The sequence below is a fragment of the Glycine max genome, chromosome 9 (assembly GCF_000004515.6).
Source record: "Glycine max cultivar Williams 82 chromosome 9, Glycine_max_v4.0, whole genome shotgun sequence".
NCBI classification, from domain to species: domain Eukaryota; kingdom Viridiplantae; phylum Streptophyta; class Magnoliopsida; order Fabales; family Fabaceae; genus Glycine; species Glycine max.
This window is the reverse complement of record NC_038245.2, coordinates 45,397,995-45,416,824: the sequence shown is the minus strand read 5'-3', so window position 1 is coordinate 45,416,824 and position 18,830 is coordinate 45,397,995. Positions and strand designations below refer to the sequence as shown.

The window sequence follows — 18,830 nt, the reverse complement described above, 5'->3', positions numbered from 1 at the left end:
ACAGACCAAGCTGGGTGACCAATTGGTGTTGGATAAAGTTGTGGGTACTTCCTCCGTCCACCAGGAGCACCACCGTATAATCTCCGACGAGGCCCAAGAACCGGAGTGTCTCTGGAGCCACATTGCCCGCTAATGAATTAAAGTTAATTTGGGTCGGGTACGAGTCAACTGGGTCGGGAGGGTCAGGAGGCTGGTCAAAGGCTTCTATATTAGGCAGAGAGGGGTTCTCTTCCTCTGTGATGAAGAGAAAAACCTTAGATGCATATGGATGGCCCCTATGGAACTTCTCGTCATAGTTGAAACAGAGCCCGCGCTCCCAGCGCGAGGCTATTCCTCCGTCGAAAACCACTTCAAGATTGGTGGCAGTGGTCGGCTGAGGGATGGTAGCAGGGGTGTGGGTGGTATCACGCGAAGAAGTGGAGTGGGCAAAGGTGGTGGTGTGCGGCTACGCGATGCCGGACGAGTATCGAGGAGCTTCTCCTCCTAGAGGCGAGCAAGACCAGTAGCCTGAACCAAGGTCAATGGCTGGTGGCTTGGACTTCGCGGCCGATTTCTGGCGTCAACCCGGAGACAAAGCAGCTGAGGAGGAACGACGATGGGAGGCCAATGATCCTATTGGCGAGATCCTTGAATTCAGAAAGGTATTGTGCGACTATCCCTATTTGTGTTAATTTAAATAGGGCTTCGATGGGTCCTCATATTGGGTGGGGGTGAAACGAGTCTGAAGTGCCTGGAGGAAAACCAAGCACGACGTGAATTGACCGTTGTCGATCATCCATTGGAACCAGGCCAAGGCTCTGCCATCCATATAAAATGAGGCTAGTGTCAGACGCTCATGTTCTGGGGTACCGTGGTACTCAAATAACTAATTAATTTTAAAAATCCAACCCAAGGGATCAGAAGCATCAAAACATGGAACATCTAATTTGATTTTGTGGTTTGATGCAGGTGGAGGTAGTGGTGGTTGCAGAATGGACGAAGAAGGTGGGTGTGGTGGAAGCAGAGGGGAAATGCGATGAAGAAGGTCATCGATGCAAAGAGTCATGGTCTGCATAGTTTCGCTGAGGGAAAACTGGTGGTTGGTGAGACGGAGGATGGCCTCCTTGAGCTCATCCGAAGTGTTTGTGGAATCGGCCATGTGAGTACAGAACGAGAGCACCCAAATGATAGGGGAAGGGGATAGAAGCTGGTTTCGAGGACTAGGGCCTCCGCAGAGCAAAGAATAAGGGAAGAAAAGATTGTATAATTCATTGATTGATGTTGTTATTACATAGTATTATTTATACTGATTTCTCAATAACCGAATTTGTCTTTTTGTGCTAGAGAATATCAGGAAATTGTTAGGCTTGTCTCCCCTCTACACGACCAGGATCATTCTTCTAGATATGGTGCACCTGCTTGCTTCACACGTAATCCTTGAGGTAAGTGGGTCTTGTAATTGCTCTCTTGGTCTTGCTTTCTAATTGCACCCTTGCTTCTGTTGCTTGCTTGTTGCATTCTCATTCTTAATTTCTGCGATTGATTCCTTTGCTATGCTATCATAATCTAAAAAATGTAAATAATTTCATTGTTCATTCATAATGGAGAGAAGTTTAATAGATTATTAATGTAAAATAATTTTCTTCAACTCGCATCTTTGTAAATGATATTTATAATTCAGTCATTACTATATATCTATTTTGTTATTATTTTAATTAATTGTTGGTCTTAAATTTCATCTTTTAAAATTTTGTTTTATCCTTTTTTTTCTCATATATAAGTTTTTCTATTTTTATTTCTTCTTTAGACATCTTTAATTTTTTTTTCTAATATTTAGTATTTAAAGCTTGCTTGTTGACATTATTTTAGAATTTTAACACTTTTAATTATTAAGATAACAAAAATGACTTAAAAAGGGGAACTTCTAAAAAAAATCCTTCCGTCACAAAAATGTTTATTTTATTTTATTTTTACATACAGAGACCCTGTTACATAAACTAGACCAATGACTAATAGTTATAATTTTTGCACCACGTATATCAAAGTTGCATTGATAAAAGTATTATTCATGTTCAATTTTTCATACGATTGTTAATTATCTTTTTATTTAGATATTTTTCTAAATATCAAAATATAAAGAAATTTTTTGGAAAAAATATATTTTAGTTTTTATACTTTAATTTTTCTTGTTTTTAGTCTTTGAAGTTTCATATCGTTTCAATTTAATTCCTGTATTTTATTAAAAACATGTTTTTATTTCCTCTCACATATGATGTTGATGACTTATTATGTAAGGCATAGATGATTTCACCTTAATCATTATTTTTTTATAAACATCACAATGCATTGTTTTAAGTGGTATCTTAAATTAAAAACTTAATCAAAATTAATGGTTTTATTTATAAAGAGAATCAAAATTGAAAAAAAAATCACTCTTTATATGTTACTATCTCCGTGCGCATGACTCTATGCAAACCGAGATGGGAGCTATCATCCTTATTCAAAAATTACTTTAAATAAACAAACAAAATTAGAAGATGTAAGAATATATCAACAACACGAATTATATATTGAAGAATAAAGGTGAAAATCAAGATAGAGATGAAGTTGTTGAAAGTTAGGTTCAATATGTTTGGAGGAGACATTTAATAATTTTATTTTAAAAAAGTAATCAATTTTCTGTGTATTTTTAATTATTTTAAAAAATAAAAAATACTATTTGTCACATTGAACACAAGTTAACGTACTTAGTGAAAATTTTATAAAAAAAATTAGAAACAAATTTTTTCCAAAATTTTGGGTTTTGATTTCATATACCACACATGTAATCTCGATAATATTTCTTTTCAAATTTTTTTTTAAATTATTTTTTTATCAATCTATTTGATAAAATAATTAATAAATGAATATTTTCACTTAAATTAGTCATGCTTGTGTATACCTAACATATACGACCTAAAAAAAAAATACCTAAAATATAACATGTATACATGCCAAATTCCGAGGTACTACTCCTCTATCACTATGTATGCTGATCTTCAGACTTCAAGTTCGTTAATCTGCTATGTTGACAAATGACATGCATGCTTTTCTTTTGAGAGTTGTTAATATTATATTCTTTCCAGAGCAGGAGGGTATATAAAATGATATTTTAACGATTAAGTCATAAAAGTACACTGTATGCGTTAGTGAATTATGTTTTGTTATGTCTACGTACTTGATTTTTTACTCCATCTTAGCACCACTGGGTCTAATATCGTTATTATTTTTTTTTTTCAAAATGAGTAACTTACGAGAATGACAACATGGTCCATTTTCTAAATGACTTTAGGTGGTAAAAATATATTTTAACATAGATTATAACCTGTTTTAAAAAACAGATTAATTATAACCATTTTTCTTATAGAAACAAGCTAATTCGTATCATTTTATTAATAATAAGAGAAGAAATACATTGTAGAACATCATGATAAAAAGTAAGGACCACCCCTAGGCTGTTTGTAGTTATCCTTGTAAAAGTGTGAGCAACTGCATTACGGTAAAAAATAAGGACTAGTAACAAACTTAACACCAAAGTTTGGAAAATGATGGAGAATGTTCTTGTAAGTTGTATTTCTGAACAGATATAGCCTACTTCAGAAAGATCTGGCTTGGAATTTGTTAAGATTATCAACAATTGTGTTGCAATCCATTTCAATGATTACATGAGACATGTCCAGATCAACTAACCATTGGAGTGCTCGAAGGAGACCCGTAGACTTTAACATAGATTATAACCATTAAGTGTATGTTTAATCCTAGCTTCTAGCTCTTTTCTTAATTTGATTTTATGGCCTTCATCTTAATTTTTTATTTTATTTGGAACTCGAGTCTTTAGGAATTCTCACATCAAAACAACAGAGTAGTTTCTGGACATACATGGATCTATTCTTTAAGAAACAAATACAAACATGTTGTACTTTTTTTAAAATTAAAAAAAAAAATGTGATTTTGTATTTCGGTAAATTTTTTTTTGCCCAAATGTGATAGAATGAGTAACCACATTAACCAAGATAGATGCAAATGACATGCTGGAATACTCAAAAGAAACTACTATACAGGCATAAACAGCAAGCAACTTTTTTCATTTTTGAAAATCTCATATAATTAAATATAATTTTTTAAAACATATCTTTAAATTAAAAAAAAAGGGTCTACGAAAGAACGTCTTACCCAATCTCAGAATCTATTTCCAACCTCACAGATTTAAAAGGCCTAAAAATTAGTAAAAAATATCTTAGTCGTGGCGTGCACTTGTCTTCTCCGGAGTTAATTCTTATCTAATCCTAAATTTTCACCCACAAACAAACGAACTAACAGAGGTAGCATTCATGCTTGATTGTCGGTTCTGTTCTATCAGGCATCACACGTGGCAAGCCCCACAGGATGAATTCGTGTTCCACCAATAGCATGGTTCCGCATAAGCAAAACGGCACTGAGTTTTTTCTCGGGAAAAAAATCTTCCGAGAAATCCGAGAAAGATATATTAGAATTATTTTACTTACGAGCAACAACAACCTGCAACAAGGTGAAGAGAAGAGGGAAATGGGGGAATATTCATGCGCGTTGTGCAAGAAGAGGGCGATGATGCTGTGCGACTCGGACCAGGCTAAGCTATGCTGGGAGTGCGACGAGAAAGTTCACAGCGCGAATTTCTTGGTGGCTAAGCATTCGCGTGTGCTTCTCTGTCGTTTATGCCATTCCCCGACTCCGTGGAAGGCCTCCGGCACCAAACTCATGCTCACGGTGTCGTTTTGTCAGCGTTGCGTCGCGCATCGACACGTGAGGTTGCACCAATTTTTGAATAATGATAATAATGAATGAATATAATATTTTATCTTATATTAAACTCTATAATGTTATAATTAATTGCAGCTTAACCGTGCATCCATATCCATCATATGGATATCAATCTAGTAATAATAATGATGATGTTGACCTCGATGTTGATGATGGTATCGATGATTCGGATGAAAGGGAAAGTCATCAAGTCATGTCTAGTTCTGCCACCTCACCATTCAAGCGACTAAGAAATAACTCTTTTTCTGTCGATTCCAATGTAACTAATTATTAGCCTTCTCATCTTGTTAATGTTTGCATTTTCTTTTTATGTCAAATATTCATTAATGTTTACGTTGCAGGATGAGACAGTGAGTTCTTCATCTGAGATGTTTAGTGCTACATGGCCCGATGATGATGAATCAACAACTTCTCTCTCCGTATTGAAGAGGCACCGAGATGATCAACCAAATTATTGACCCAAATCAGAAAATCTGAACCTTTCGTTGAATTACAGACTATACTAAGTGCTAACTCCCATTTTATATGGAAATTACCTAGTTTATAGTCATCTTCATTTTAAGGTAGACTTAGTTTCGTTTTCCTGTTCAATTTTGTACTCAATCCCGTTCATAATAACTCTGTACTTCGCATTTCATGATGTATATGGAGGTTGTATATATTTCAAATTCTTACTTTTCATTCGCCAACTATTTCATTTGTGTCTTGTTATCTCCTGTTGTGTCTAAAACTCACCGCAATATTATATGCAAGGTTAATTAATTACTTCTTTCTTTCTTGTTTGTTTGTCCTTAAGTTTATCTTTTTACTTGTAGGGTTGAATATTATTTTTCGCCTTCCATTTTGGGCAAACGTTGTTGCTCAGGATTCGTTCAGTAGTAATTGTTGTAACAAACTAGCAATAGTTGTCATCTTTTCATTTCTAGTGATATATTTAGTGTACTGAGAAATGTTTTTAATACTCAGCTTAACGCTCTTTTAAACACCTCATGTATTATTAACTGAAATTCACTAAATTTTGTGAAACTTATTTTTAATTTTATAATTTTCAATAAACAGTAAAATATACTTTATAAAGAATGTATTAAAGAAAATATTACTGTACTAATGGAATTGTTCATTTGAACACGGGAAAAATAGAGTTAAACTTTTGTGAGAAATATACGTGGTAGTTGAAGAGTTGTTGCTGTTAGGCGTTGGTATCACCATACTTGAAATTAGTAGTATTATTTCACTTGTTAAGTTACTTTGCCTCCATTAAATTAATCTTAATCTAAGTCATCCTTCATTTTACTGTCTCGCATCTTCATAACCATCGTTCATAAATCACAAGTGACATGAGCCATGCAACTCTTGATGCCATGTGCCACCTTAAATTCCTATAATACCACGCACAAAAAAATCAACTATTCAACTATCCTGTAAATGTGACATGCAAGTTTTGTTTTTCGTCTGCCCAAGTTTGGCTAAGTATGTTAGATAGATAATTTGATAGAGCACAGCAGCACCGTCCCAAGAGAGAGACTCGCAAACCCGCTCACCTGCATGATTATGTGCAACCGTAGGGCATGGCATATTGTTTTTGCCATTCGTAGCTTAGTGCGTAGAGTAGTGCGCAATTAGATATTTTGTTGTCAGAAATTGTCGGGTTGTTATTCTGTGCCGCGTGTTTGTTATTGCGAGCCTTATCTTTGTAATAAAAGGTTCTCGTACCTCGAGAACCCTATATATAGCAAAAAGCGCACTGAATAAAGGAAGAACATTCACTCTCAGCGTTTGTATTCCTTCTTTCTTCCCTGTAGACTTCCCTTGATCTCGAAGCCAAGGAAACGCCCCTATCAATTTGGTTCGACCTGTCGGCGTGCCAATAACGAAGCACAACACTCGCTCCAAAACCATTGACCGCTTGGAGGAGGCGATTCTCCGCCTGACCCAAACACACCAAGTCCTCTCCCTACATCTCGATTCCATTAAGGAACAGCTACAACTCCTTCAACTCCAACACCAACAACCTTCGCCCTCCCCTTCTCCTTTGCCTCCACCCCTTCCACCACCATCTCCCACTGCCTCCCGCCACCACATCAAACTTGACGTACCTCGCTTCGACGACACTGACACCATGGGATAGATCTTTAAGATCTCCCAATTCTTTGATTATCACCATACGCCGAATGACGAGCGCATCACCGTTGCTTCATTCTACATGGACGAACTCACTTTGAACAGGTTTCAATGAACGTTCCACAACGGGTGCATCACGTCATGGCCAGACTTACTGCAGGCCCTGGAGACCCATTTTGTGCTGACATTCTACGATGATTCCAAAGGAGTTTTGTTCAAGCTCACCCAGCATGGGTCGATCAACGAATATCTACATGAATTGGAGCGTCTCACGATCCGCATCATCGGCATGCTCCCCTCATTCCTGCTAAGCTGCTTCATATCAGGTTTGACATCGAAGCTGTGCCGTGAGGTACAGGTGCTTCAACCAGTGTCTTTCCCTCAGGCTATCTCCTTGGCGAAACTACAAGAAGATAAACTAGAGGACCGATGCCGTGGTTACCGCCCTCGCACACAGGCACCAACCACCATCCCTAACCCCATTTACACCCCTCTTTTACCTTCGTCGATAAACAACCCATCACCACCCACCCGCCCCCAGGTCTGCCACCTGACCTCGAAAGAAATAGCTCACAAACGAGAACATGGCCTATGTTACAATTGTGACGAGAAGTGGGCTCTTTCACACAAATGCAAGGCTCGCTTCTTCCTACTTGTGGTCGAGGAAGATGACCCAGGACCTGATAATCCTACGTCTCACCTTCTTAACCTAACCCCACCACCCACTATACCCACCACCCAGCCCACGACCCCAACCCAAATAAGCTTTAACGCACTCTCTGGCACATCTACCCCGGAGGCACTCAAACTCTTTGGCTTTATCCACAATTTCCGCATGACAGTACTCATCGATGATGGGAGTACTCATAATTTTATCTAGTCTCGCATCGCCAAGCACCTCCAGTTGCCTACAACACAAACCAACCCTCTGCAGGCAACAGTAGCTAACGGTACCGTGCTTCCCTGCGACTATATTTGCTCCCATACTCCAATATGACTCCAAGGTTAGGTATTCACTATCGACCTCCATGTCCTGGAGTTTAGCGGCGCCGACATAGTCCTCGGAATCCAATGGCTTCAACAGCTCGGGCCCATTGTTACGGACTATGCCTCTTTGACCATGCAGTTTGAATACAATAGTCGTTCGGTCCTTCTCCGGGCATACGCACCCACAGTTCCCGTCGATGTCTCCTTGTTACAATTTCAGCGTTTACAACAAACCCACTCCGTCTCAGCTTTGTTCCACATCTCCATTACCCATCATTTCCCACCTTCCACCCAACCTTCCCCAGCTCAACCACACCCCGCCATAACCAACCTCCATCACCACTACTCCCACTTATTTCAACCACCCACCATCCTTCCTCCGCCGCGGCCAATCACCCACCAAATCCACCTTCTACCCAACACCCCGCCGATCAACGTCCGTCCATACCGCTACCCCTATTTCTAGAAAACAGAAATTGAGAAGCAAGTCAACGAGATGTTTTCTTTAGGACTCATTCAGTTGAGTCACATCCCGTTCTCCTCATTGGTGCTGTTAGTAAAGAAGAAGGACGGGAGCTGGCGATTTTGTGTCGACTACCATGCCTTGAATGCTTTAACGGTTAAAGACCGTTTTTCGATGCCGACCATAGACGAGCTTTTCGACGAGCTGGGTTCTGCAACATGGTTCTCGAAGCTCGACCTCTGCCAAGGCTTTCATCAGATTTTATTGGCCGATCACGATGTTGCCAAGATGGCGTTCCGAACACACCACAACCACTATGAATACAAGGTGATGTTGTTCGGCCTTTGTAATCCCCCCTCCACCTTCCAAGCCACCATGAATGAACTCCTCAAGCCGTTCCTCCGCCGTTGTGTTTTTTGACGACATTCTCGTCTATAGCCCTTCCTTTGACGATCACATTGACCATCTACGGTAGGTGTTTGATTATCTCTCCCACGCACAAATCTTTCTTAAGGAATCTAAATGCCGATTTGCGCAACAACAGATTGAATTTTTGGGTCACATCATGGCCGCCTGCGATGTAACTCCTGACCCCTCCAAGATTGAAGCCATGGTGAATTGGCCTACTCCCACCACTCCTCAGTCCTTGCGTGGCTTCCTCGGCTTAATTGGATTTTACCGCAAATTCATCCGCGAATATGTCGCCCTCGCCACGCCATTGATTGCCCTTCTTCAGAAGGATAATTTCCATTGGGATCCTCATACGCAATTAGCCTTCAACCAACTGAAGAGAGCAATGACTCAGGCGCTGGTATTGTCTTTACCAGACTTCTCTATTCCGTTCACCCTTAAGACGGATGTGTCTGGCACAGCCATGGGCGTCTTCCTAACACAGCGCGGTCACCCCTTGGCTTTCTTCAGCAAGGCTTTCTGTCCATGCTTGGAGCTTGCATCCACATATGTTCGTGAGTTGCATGCGATTACGATGGCCATCCGCAAATGGAGGCAGTAGTTGTTGGGCCATCGATTCACCATCCTCATCGATCACAAAAGTCTGAAGGACCTTATGAATCAGGTCATTCAAACGTCGGAGTAACAAACGTACTTGTCGAAGCTGTTAAGGTACGAGTACAACATTCAATACAAGTTCGACAAATCCAATATTGTTGCTGATGCTTTATCCAAGGCTCCCCAGAACACCAATGGCCAATGCATGTTGTTATCGGTACCCCATTTTGTCTTCCTCGATGCCATGCCCGACCACTTTATCACCAACGCCCCATTTCAAGACAAACTCACCCAAGTCACCTCAAACCCTGGTTCCCACCCTGGTTTTCATTTGCGCGATGGCCTATTATTCTTCAATGATAGAGTGTGGCTCGAACCCGGGAACCCTTTCATTGTTTTGTTGATGGAAGAGTTTCATTCCACTCCCCTTGGTGGCCATTTGGGTTTCGCGAAGACCCTTCATCGACTTCAAATGAACTTCCATTGGGCCAACATGCGTGCGAATGTCAATCAGTTCATACGACAATGCACCACCTGCCAACCGGTCAAATATGAACCTAAGAAACTCGCGGGCCTGCTCCACCCATTGCTTATTCCTACTTCACCATGGCAAGACCTGTCACTGGATTTCATCACCGGTCTCCCTCCCTCTAAGGGTTATACTGCAGTTCTGGTAGTCATTGATCGCTTCTCAAAGGGAGCTTATTTCGGTGCCCTCCTTACCCACTACACAGCAAACAAAGTGGCACTTATTTTTCTTGATATTGTTTGCAAACATCATGGTTTTACCAGAAGCCTTGTTTCTGATCGCGACCTTATCTTCATAGGGCACTTCTGGCGTGATTTATTCACTTTGAGCGGCACCAAATTACGCATGAGTATCACATATCACCCTGAGACTGACGACCAGACCGAAGTGTTGAATCGGACACTGGAGCAATACCTTCGATGCTTCGTCCATGACACCCCTTCAAAATGGTCCCAATTCCTTTCTCTTGCGGAATGGTGTTATAACACTGCCGTTCACTCTGCCACGGGCATCACCCCCTTCGAAGCTACATATGACAAGCCCTCTCCGTCTCTTGCCACTTACTTTAAGGGCCGTCCACTGTTGAGGCAGCTGATAGTCTTCTGACTTCAAGGCAGGACCTATGGAACTCTCTGACCACACGCCTACATAAGGTTCAACTAGCCATGAAGAATCAAGCTGACACTAAACGTCGTCATGTCTCATACAACGCGATGGCGGTGAAATTGAAGCTAAGACGGGAGAGGTTGGTGTCTATGTTCTGTGGTTCCATTATTATGGTCTCCACAGGTGGGGGCGATTTGGAGGGGATGAAGTGGGTGTGAAAGCGGATAGGTTCATCGAGCTTGACATTCATCTCCAAAGTCTTGGTGGTCATGGTGGATAGGTTTTGGGTGAGGTGGTACACAACTTTTTCAAGGCGGTCCATGGTGGTTTGGTGGCTGAAATGAGCGGGCATGGTTAATGGTAGGGGTAGAGGTAGAAGTTCCGACAAAGGTAGTTGCTGATGGATGGCGCGCTGTGTGGAGAGGATGTCGTGGGAAGAGATGGTTTGCACTGGCATGGTAGCCATGAAAGACAGCCATTGGAGCTCAATGAAAGCACAAAATTGTTACACAATGGAAAAGAAGCTGACTTCGAGGGCCACTACATCCAGAGACAAGAAGGGAAAACTCAAGGAAATTTTCATTCATATCCTACCTTATTACACTGCTGCTATATTTATACTAATAATTGAAATAACAGAATTTGTAATTTTTTTCTAACATATCCTAACAGAAATGAAATTAAATGCACAAGCAAATGGAAGACAAGGCTATAGTGGTGCGGTAGTGGTAGCCCTTACAGGATGCGCCAGCTCAGCTCAAGTTAGTTAACAATATCCTTCTTCTGGGTCTTGCTTTTGGTGGAGCTTGCGTAGTGTTACTGCCTCCATAACAATTGTCTACGCCACAAGAAGTGTATCAAGACTCTACGTTTCCAGGGCTCATTTTGATGTTGTTCAATTGTGAATTCAATGTTGAGAAATTTAATGGATCCAATGAATTCATTCTTTGAAATTTGAAGGTGGAGTTCTAGTGTAGCAAGGAAGTGAGGGAAAAATTTAATAAATATAATAGTTTCACATTTTGAGTTACTTCTTGAAGCAACGAATGCAATACGTGGTGATATACTTTTCACAAAACTTAATATAAAAAACCTCAAATAGTAATCCTGTTAAAGCTGGCCGTAAGTTAAAAAATAGAGTCACAGGGAGGGCAAAACTTAAAGGCAACAACAACAGGGAGTAGATTAGTTTTCTTTATGTGTTATTTAAATGAATAGATAGAAATTGGAAAATTTTTTCTCATGTGGCCGAGTAGAAAAGTAGGTGAAAATAAATAAATAAAATAATAAAAAAACATTTTATACTAATTAAAATAATTGACTTAGTTAAAAAATAATTATATTATTTTTTACTCAAAAATAATTATTTATTTTTTACACTTCTTTCTTCCCAATTTCATGCTTTACTATGGCGGAAATAATTTTATACGTGAGACCCATAAAACATTTAACATTATTTCCTTCTTTTCCATTTCTGCTTTCAAATAATGAAAAAATTGATCATTTTATCATATCTTCCTCTCACTCTTTCTAACAACCCCCCCAGATCCAAGCAAACAAACACACCTTAATGGGAAGCTAATTAAGCAAAACAACTAAATAAGCAAGCTTAATTCTTACACCGCTTAGTATACATATATCTTCCAACTTGCTGGACAGGTTCGTGTCACTTGTAAAAAAGAACCTCAATGGGCCCTCTTTGCATACTCATGAATTATATACCTTTTTACTAGCAAATTAATTATGAGAAATTTCAACAACTCTCAGATGGAACAGTGAATATCATAATGTGATTTCTCGTAATTCAATTGTAATATCATTGTAATTAAAGGACTCATTCTAAAAAAGAAAACAAAAAATCAATATAAAAAGACAAGATATTATTGGTGACCAAACTCTTGTTCGGACTTCGGAGTTTGCATTTATTCTTGTTTATGCTGCCAAAAGTGCTGTGTCTGGATTTCAAATGCTATCTAAGAAATTTGGTTGATTTTCGCTATGGTGTCTGAACCATGAACTCAAGTAGTATTTATTTGTTTTTAGTGATTTGAATTTAAAGGTTACATCACAGTGTACAGTGGTTGAATCTTGTACAATATAGTTTCCATGTACTCATTACTGGAATCTGGAACCGATATAACAACTAAGAGACAACTTCCATATCATATGCTCAGCTGTCTGTCAGCCCATAAAATTCCCATTGATCAATAGATTCTTTCTTGTCTTCCATAATTGGTAGGGACTACCTATGTCCGGTCCATTACCATTTTGAGGGGAGTTATAAAACTATGATATTATTTCACGTGCCAACAAAACAAAATAAAATATTTTGTTCTGTTCTATTCTCTTAATTTGGTTCCACCATTTTCAGTCGAATCAAAATATCTACCACCTTTTAACACTCCAAGTTCGATAGATATATAACTCTATATTATTTTTAAAATGCCATATATAAAATAGAAATCATATTATTATTAGCATGCTTTTTTTTTTCTTTTAACAGTTTATCAAAAATGCTACCTAGCTATATGATCCGGTTTTTTGTTTTTCTTTTTTATATGCATCCTATATTTTGCTTTTATATACATTAAGATTCTTGTCCTGAATAATTATTAAAGATGTACCTACCAATCTGGCACTAGTTGGTTCTTGATTACAAGGTGCTTTATGCAGATGGTCCTCCCCACCCTTGCTTTTCTTTTCTGTGTATTATCCTCCAATAAGCAACTGTAATAATTGGCCATATCAAGAAACTACATGCGGTATAAGGTAAACGATTTGCGCACTTAAAAAGCTATTTGTTACAGTTTCAAACTTCATATATGGTGTTTATTAATTTCAAATTTAATATTCATGCAGATGCAAAAGATAACTTGCTAATTGGACTAGTTTTACTACCATAAAGGCGACGACAGACATTCATAGGACACATAAAACAACTTGTACATTTATCTTCAACTTTCCTTTCGTACATATCTTATAAAAAATGGGTCTTTTTCTTTAAAAGATATGCCAATGCTTTGCTTTTTTTATTTGTAACTATGGTCATCTATGTAGCTCTTTTTGAATGCTTTCAATTTAATTCCAAGCCAGCAGCAAATCTTCTGAACCGATGCATTGTGGTCTCATCTACGTGGAAAGGTTGAGCTTTACTATTTGGTGAGATAACTTTAGTCCATTTTGTGTGGTTGTCTGGTGAGTGGTTCAAAACCAGAATCCAGAAGCAAGCTTTTTGAGCCAAAACATTCTGGAGCAATGAAGGAGATATGCATGTGGTGCAACTTTCACTGGGTGTGATGTGTATTCAAGTGAACAATGGAAATGGTCTAGAAGCAACCAAATATCATTCCCCCTCTAATTCTGACACACTATGATGGAATCTCTTGAACAGTAACACATTTCTCCCTTTTTCAGTTAACTTTTTAATAGATCTTTTCCTTTTTAGTGATGGGAACAATTATGCATTTTTATAACCAAATAAGGGAAAATATACCCCACTGGAAGTAGTTGAAAAGCAGCAGGGATAATAAAATCGCAAAACGTTGAATGATTTCCAGTAGTATTATGACATGAACGTGCATAACTTCAAAATTAAGAATATGGTAGGGACTAGGTTTAAGAAATAATTTCACTTTTTAGTATTTTTTTTGCCATTAATTCCCTTGACAAGCCACCAGTGGCTGTGGTTCCTAATTATGCCCATATTGTTCTTATTCTGACAGTAGCAAAAACACACTAGATTAGTTCTGCCTTCACTGATGAGTTGACTTATGTTGCTTCATTTAGACAAAGTGCAGCCAAAAGAGCAGAGGTTAAAACCTAAAAACAAACTTTGTTGTTGTTAGTTATTTATCACATTTTTCATGAATGGTTGCTTTTGTGCAAGAAGTAGACCATGATTTATGAGTGTATAATTGTACTAATGCTACGATTTTATTTTTTAGTTTATCAATTATATATCACCAAAACACACACACACACACCTTATTTTCAGTGATATGGATATATGGCATCACTATGTCTTATCTGCTCTCACATACTATCACTGGCAGTAAGTTATAGATTGCCGTGGACTGATATTCATCATCCTTCAGGGTAGGCATACCCATTTTTATATCATTTTCCGCAATTTTCTAGAATAGTAGTATTTGTTACTCAGCATTATATATCATCTTATCTGTATTTGTTGCGAACGTATTGATATCTTTTTGTGGTGGATGCATAAATATCTGTATTTAATTATAATCTTAATGAATTTGGATACATGTGAGACAGAGAACAAATAAGGGAGTGTTTACAAAATTGATAGTACTATACATTGGCTCTAGCGCTGATAATATTTATAAGTTCTTTGGAAACCCTACAATGATTAATGTGTTTTGTTGATCTAATCTCAGCCGGACCCTGCTGCCTTGGTGCTACACTCAGCACGTAAGGCAATTTTTCCATCAGTAATGGTACATACCTACATACACTGACAACTTTCCTCATTAACCTGCAAGGCATACAAATCTCACCAGTCATCATTTTGTAATCTCTTTTTCTCCCTCTTTTTCTCTACTATCAATGAACCTTCTTCCTTTGCAATTGCATTCTGTATGGTCAATGTCAAAACCTGTCTGGATCATATAACATTTTTTTTTCATTTTGGCACATGCCATGAAGGACTTTTCTTCTCTTTTTTTTTTTCAGATTTTTAATAATTAATAATAAAAATGTGGTCATGAGAAGGTTATTGCTTTTTGAAATATACGTTGGCCAGGGGCGAGTATTGCTAATGGATCATAAACGGACTTTCTCAGCAGAAAAGTCTCCCATTGAGGACCAAAATGGGCCCTCCATTCTTGCTGTGTGTTGTAGTGGGGCAAATACTGCTTCACTCCAAGTTGTGCTCTTTCACAGAATTCTAATATTCTTTTGTTCTGACTTAGTATGTGTTCTAGGCCATCAGTTCCATTTGAAGATGGAACTGCAGATGTAAGAAATGCCACTAAGTAGAAAATATCTTCCTCTGGAATCACAACAGAAGTTCTGTTGTCCCACCTGCAAACAAAACAAAACATGTCAATTAAAAAATATTGACGGCTAAAATATTTGTTTCTAGAGTTAATAGTATGTTTTTTTCTGAACCATTCATTACTTTGATTTGTTTACTGGGTAGATAAGGACGGGGCCGTTGCTAGTTTCTGATAGGATGTTCCCGAAGACGACTTGTGCAAAGTTGAGTATTTGGCTTTTGGGTATTAGAAGATTGAGCCATGGATGTGGAACATCCCACAAGCCTTTTGAACGCAACTTGACCTCGGATATGTGCACCCTGTCTAAGAAATCTACAAATGTGACTTCTGTTGAAAAAAGAGTTGATGGGATGTAGCTTAAACGGGACAAATGTTCCTCAACTTCCTGCACACACAAAAGTGAGATACGGTTGATTTAGCCTCTTTTATTTTCTTTCCTAAAGAAAGATTATCACTAATGAGTTAATCAAGGTTTTAAATATAGGTCGCAGTCGCATGTGGTTTGGTCGTGTTTGTTGATATCACGGGCAAATCATAGACAAATGCTATCGACATAGTCTCAATTCGGGTCGCAAAGAGTTAGAAAACTTTGATGTTGCAACCCACGGTCTCATATTTTAAAACCTTGGAGTTAATTATCCCTTTATTTTCAAAAAAATCTATTAGATTGAGTGTTGCTGGCCTCACCTGATTTGCTGCATCGATTTCTTCCACGTTTAAGTATTTGGCCATTTCAAGGCAGAAGAGAGTTCTTCCATCCGACTTGAAATGACTAGCTTGGACCGGGTCTCGTGGGTTGAAGGATAATCGCCAGTTATTTAGAAGACCAGTTCTGTTTATTATCACAAATCCTTCAATGTAGTCAAAAGTCTTTTCTGCAGATATTAACCTCTCTTGGTCTCTTGTGAATGCTGTGAAATCTGAGTACAGCACTCTAATCCATTTTACCTGTTCCAATAAATAGAAAATTTTCAGTCATGACCCAAAGCACACATTAAAACCAAAAAAAAAGAAGCTTGTTTTGGTATAGTCACTGATGAGTGATGCATTACCATGGTAGGTGCTGGTTCTAGGACAATTCTTGCCCGGGTTATAATGCCAAATTGGCCAAGCCCCCCTAGAACACCATGAAAGAGATCCCCATTATTCTCCGCGGAACAGTTCAACACCTCCCCTGTTCCTGCATCCATTCATTGACCATGTTTTACTCATCAAAGTAGGGGAAAAAAATTATTTATTAGAAAACTTATATGCAGCCAGTATCAAATGAATTATTATTCAGAAAAGACAAACAATTATTATTCATTCTCTTTTTCACAAACCTGTAACAATCTCGAGCTGCTGTACATTACTTATCTGGGGACCATGCCTAAATGTCTGACCACTGACACCAGCGTTGGAGAGAGTGCCACCAACTGTGAGATGCAGGTAGTCTGTCCACGATCTTGGCGCCAAGCCGTATCTTAGAGTCTCATGCAATATGTTTATCCACAACTCGCCACCTGAGACATCCACGTATGGAGGAGACTTGTTTCCCTCATCAACATGTATCTGCATTGGAGTTATAAGGTTAGTTTGGTTGTATAAGAAGAAGGAAGAGAGGAAAAGATTGTGGATTTGATTGCCTAGCTAACAAAAAATTAACGATTAACAATTAATATTTAGCGATATACCTGCATTTCTGGGACCTTGAGTGATTCCATGTTGATCACAAGTCCTCCATGGGCTTGAGCCTGACCCTGCAGCGAGTGGCCGTGGCCCCTCGCTGCAATGGTGAGGTGGGAGCCAGGACCCATCAGCCAGATATGCCTTATGGTGGCTACAATATCAGAAACTGATTCTGGTTGCAGCACTGCCATTGGATTATATTGGTACCTGTTGCCAAAGTCCCTTGCTGCATGGCTTAGGCTAACTTGATCAAATTTTAAATGCCCTTCAAGGGGAATTGATTTCAGTGAAGAAGGGATGCTGGAAAGACACAAGTTAAGCCGAATGGCTATGCAACTAAGGAATAATATCGTGAAGGCGAAGCTTTTGAGGAACAGAATGTTGTGTTCTCCAAGGATGTATCTCATTTTTATTTTTATTTTTCTGTTGAGAAGGTATGATATGATGGTAGTTGAAGGAATAATTAAGCAGCGTGATTTTGTGAACACGAGGAAAAGGAGAAAGTGATGGATTGGAGAATGCAGGAACTTAAGGGTTTGGGCCAGAATTTAAAGGAGTTTGTGGGTGGTGGCTTGGTCAACGTAGCATTGTTGATCAGTCATGACTTATGACATACGATACGAGGAGAATGCGTATGTGGACTGCTTACTTGGAAGGAAGAGAGACGCCAAAGGCATCACATGTACAGTGACACAGAAGCCAAGTTGAAGAGGAAAAGTAACATCAATGAGAGATCTCACAAATCTTCAACTTTTTCCAAACAGTGGTAACCACAAACAATTACATGTTATGTTATAAGTTACAACAAAAACATGAAGGAAAGACATGTTTCAAGTTTTTGTTCATTAACCAATTTAAGGATATATGCTTTTTCCGGATATAGAAATAAGTCCTTATTGCTTTTTTTCTTCTTTCCACAGTAGTGCGTATTTCTTTTTCTTTTGCCCCTATGGACACATAACTAGTTGTTTATTTTTTTTTATGGTGTTGGTACTGAGTCCACTATTGTCGGAATGTAAACATCGCGTATCCTGCTATTAGATTGGATGAGAAGGACTTGCGGGGTGATTTGAATTCATTAGAGAGGGAGAGATGAATTGTTGGTGGGGTATGTGTTGGTCCATGAGACACGTGAAGTCTTCATTCATTCGTTTGTCATGTAGCTAGGGACCTCTTCTCTTGTGTAGGCCATCCATCAAAGAAGAGCAAATGGGAAACAAATGAAACACAACATTGCTACTTACACTTTAATATCTGCTCAAGTATGCACAACTACCACTGCTATATCTATTCTGTCGAATCTTTAGTACCAAGCTATTGGACAAGTCTCGAGTGATTCTCTTGTCTATACTTTCTTCATTTTTTATTCGGGTGGGTATTTTTACTCTGATATATGCTAGTACTACTACTATAACTTTATCCTTTTTCATGTATCTTGGTCCGATGAGGATTTTTGCAGCTTAATTCATAGAGTGCCATCTTGCATCTATTATGGCCAAATCAATTTGTCACTTCATTAGATTGGCAAAAATGCTTTTCGTGATCTTCTGTTCAAATTATATTGGGTCACCAATGGGAAAAAACCTCCATTGCTCCCTCTAGGAAACATACA

At 38.7% G+C, this 18,830-nt stretch overlaps 2 protein-coding genes across 2 annotated transcripts; one reads left to right on the top strand and one right to left on the bottom strand.

Moving 5' to 3' along the window:
* Positions 1 to 4,285: 4,285 nt before the first annotated feature.
* LOC102660179 (zinc finger protein CONSTANS-LIKE 1) lies at positions 4,286 to 5,524 on the top strand. Its single transcript, XM_006587622.3, has 3 exons — positions 4,286 to 4,805; positions 4,894 to 5,077; positions 5,160 to 5,524. Exons 1-3 carry the CDS (start codon positions 4,405 to 4,407, stop codon positions 5,274 to 5,276), a joined length of 702 nt encoding a protein of 233 aa, XP_006587685.1. The 5' UTR covers positions 4,286 to 4,404; the 3' UTR covers positions 5,277 to 5,524.
* Positions 5,525 to 14,743: 9,219 nt separating this feature from the next.
* LOC100800722 (cytokinin dehydrogenase 6) lies at positions 14,744 to 17,762 on the bottom strand. Its single transcript, XM_003534327.5, has 6 exons — positions 17,224 to 17,762; positions 16,873 to 17,101; positions 16,603 to 16,730; positions 16,238 to 16,498; positions 15,673 to 15,935; positions 14,744 to 15,575 (listed from the first exon to the last, which is right to left on the bottom strand). Exons 1-6 carry the CDS (start codon positions 17,623 to 17,625, stop codon positions 15,254 to 15,256), a joined length of 1,605 nt encoding a protein of 534 aa, XP_003534375.1. The 5' UTR covers positions 17,626 to 17,762; the 3' UTR covers positions 14,744 to 15,253.
* Between the last annotated feature and the right edge of the window lie 1,068 nt (positions 17,763 to 18,830).

Excerpts from the sequence above, each read along its gene's own strand:
- LOC102660179 (XM_006587622.3), top strand. The coding sequence starts at position 4,405 with ATGAATTCGTGTTCCACCAATAGCATGGTTCCGCATAAGCAAAACGGC. Across the intron at positions 4,806-4,893 it reads GTCGCGCATCGACACGTGAG|CTTAACCGTGCATCCATATC; the intron begins GTTGCACCAATT and ends AATTAATTGCAG. Across the intron at positions 5,078-5,159 it reads CTTTTTCTGTCGATTCCAAT|GATGAGACAGTGAGTTCTTC; the intron begins GTAACTAATTAT and ends TTTACGTTGCAG.
- LOC100800722 (XM_003534327.5), bottom strand. The coding sequence starts at position 17,625 with ATGAGATACATCCTTGGAGAACACAACATTCTGTTCCTCAAAAGCTTC. Across the intron at positions 16,731-16,872 it reads GCAGCTCGAGATTGTTACAG|GAACAGGGGAGGTGTTGAAC; the intron begins GTTTGTGAAAAA and ends GAATGGATGCAG. Across the intron at positions 16,499-16,602 it reads TAGAACCAGCACCTACCATG|GTAAAATGGATTAGAGTGCT; the intron begins GTAATGCATCAC and ends TTATTGGAACAG.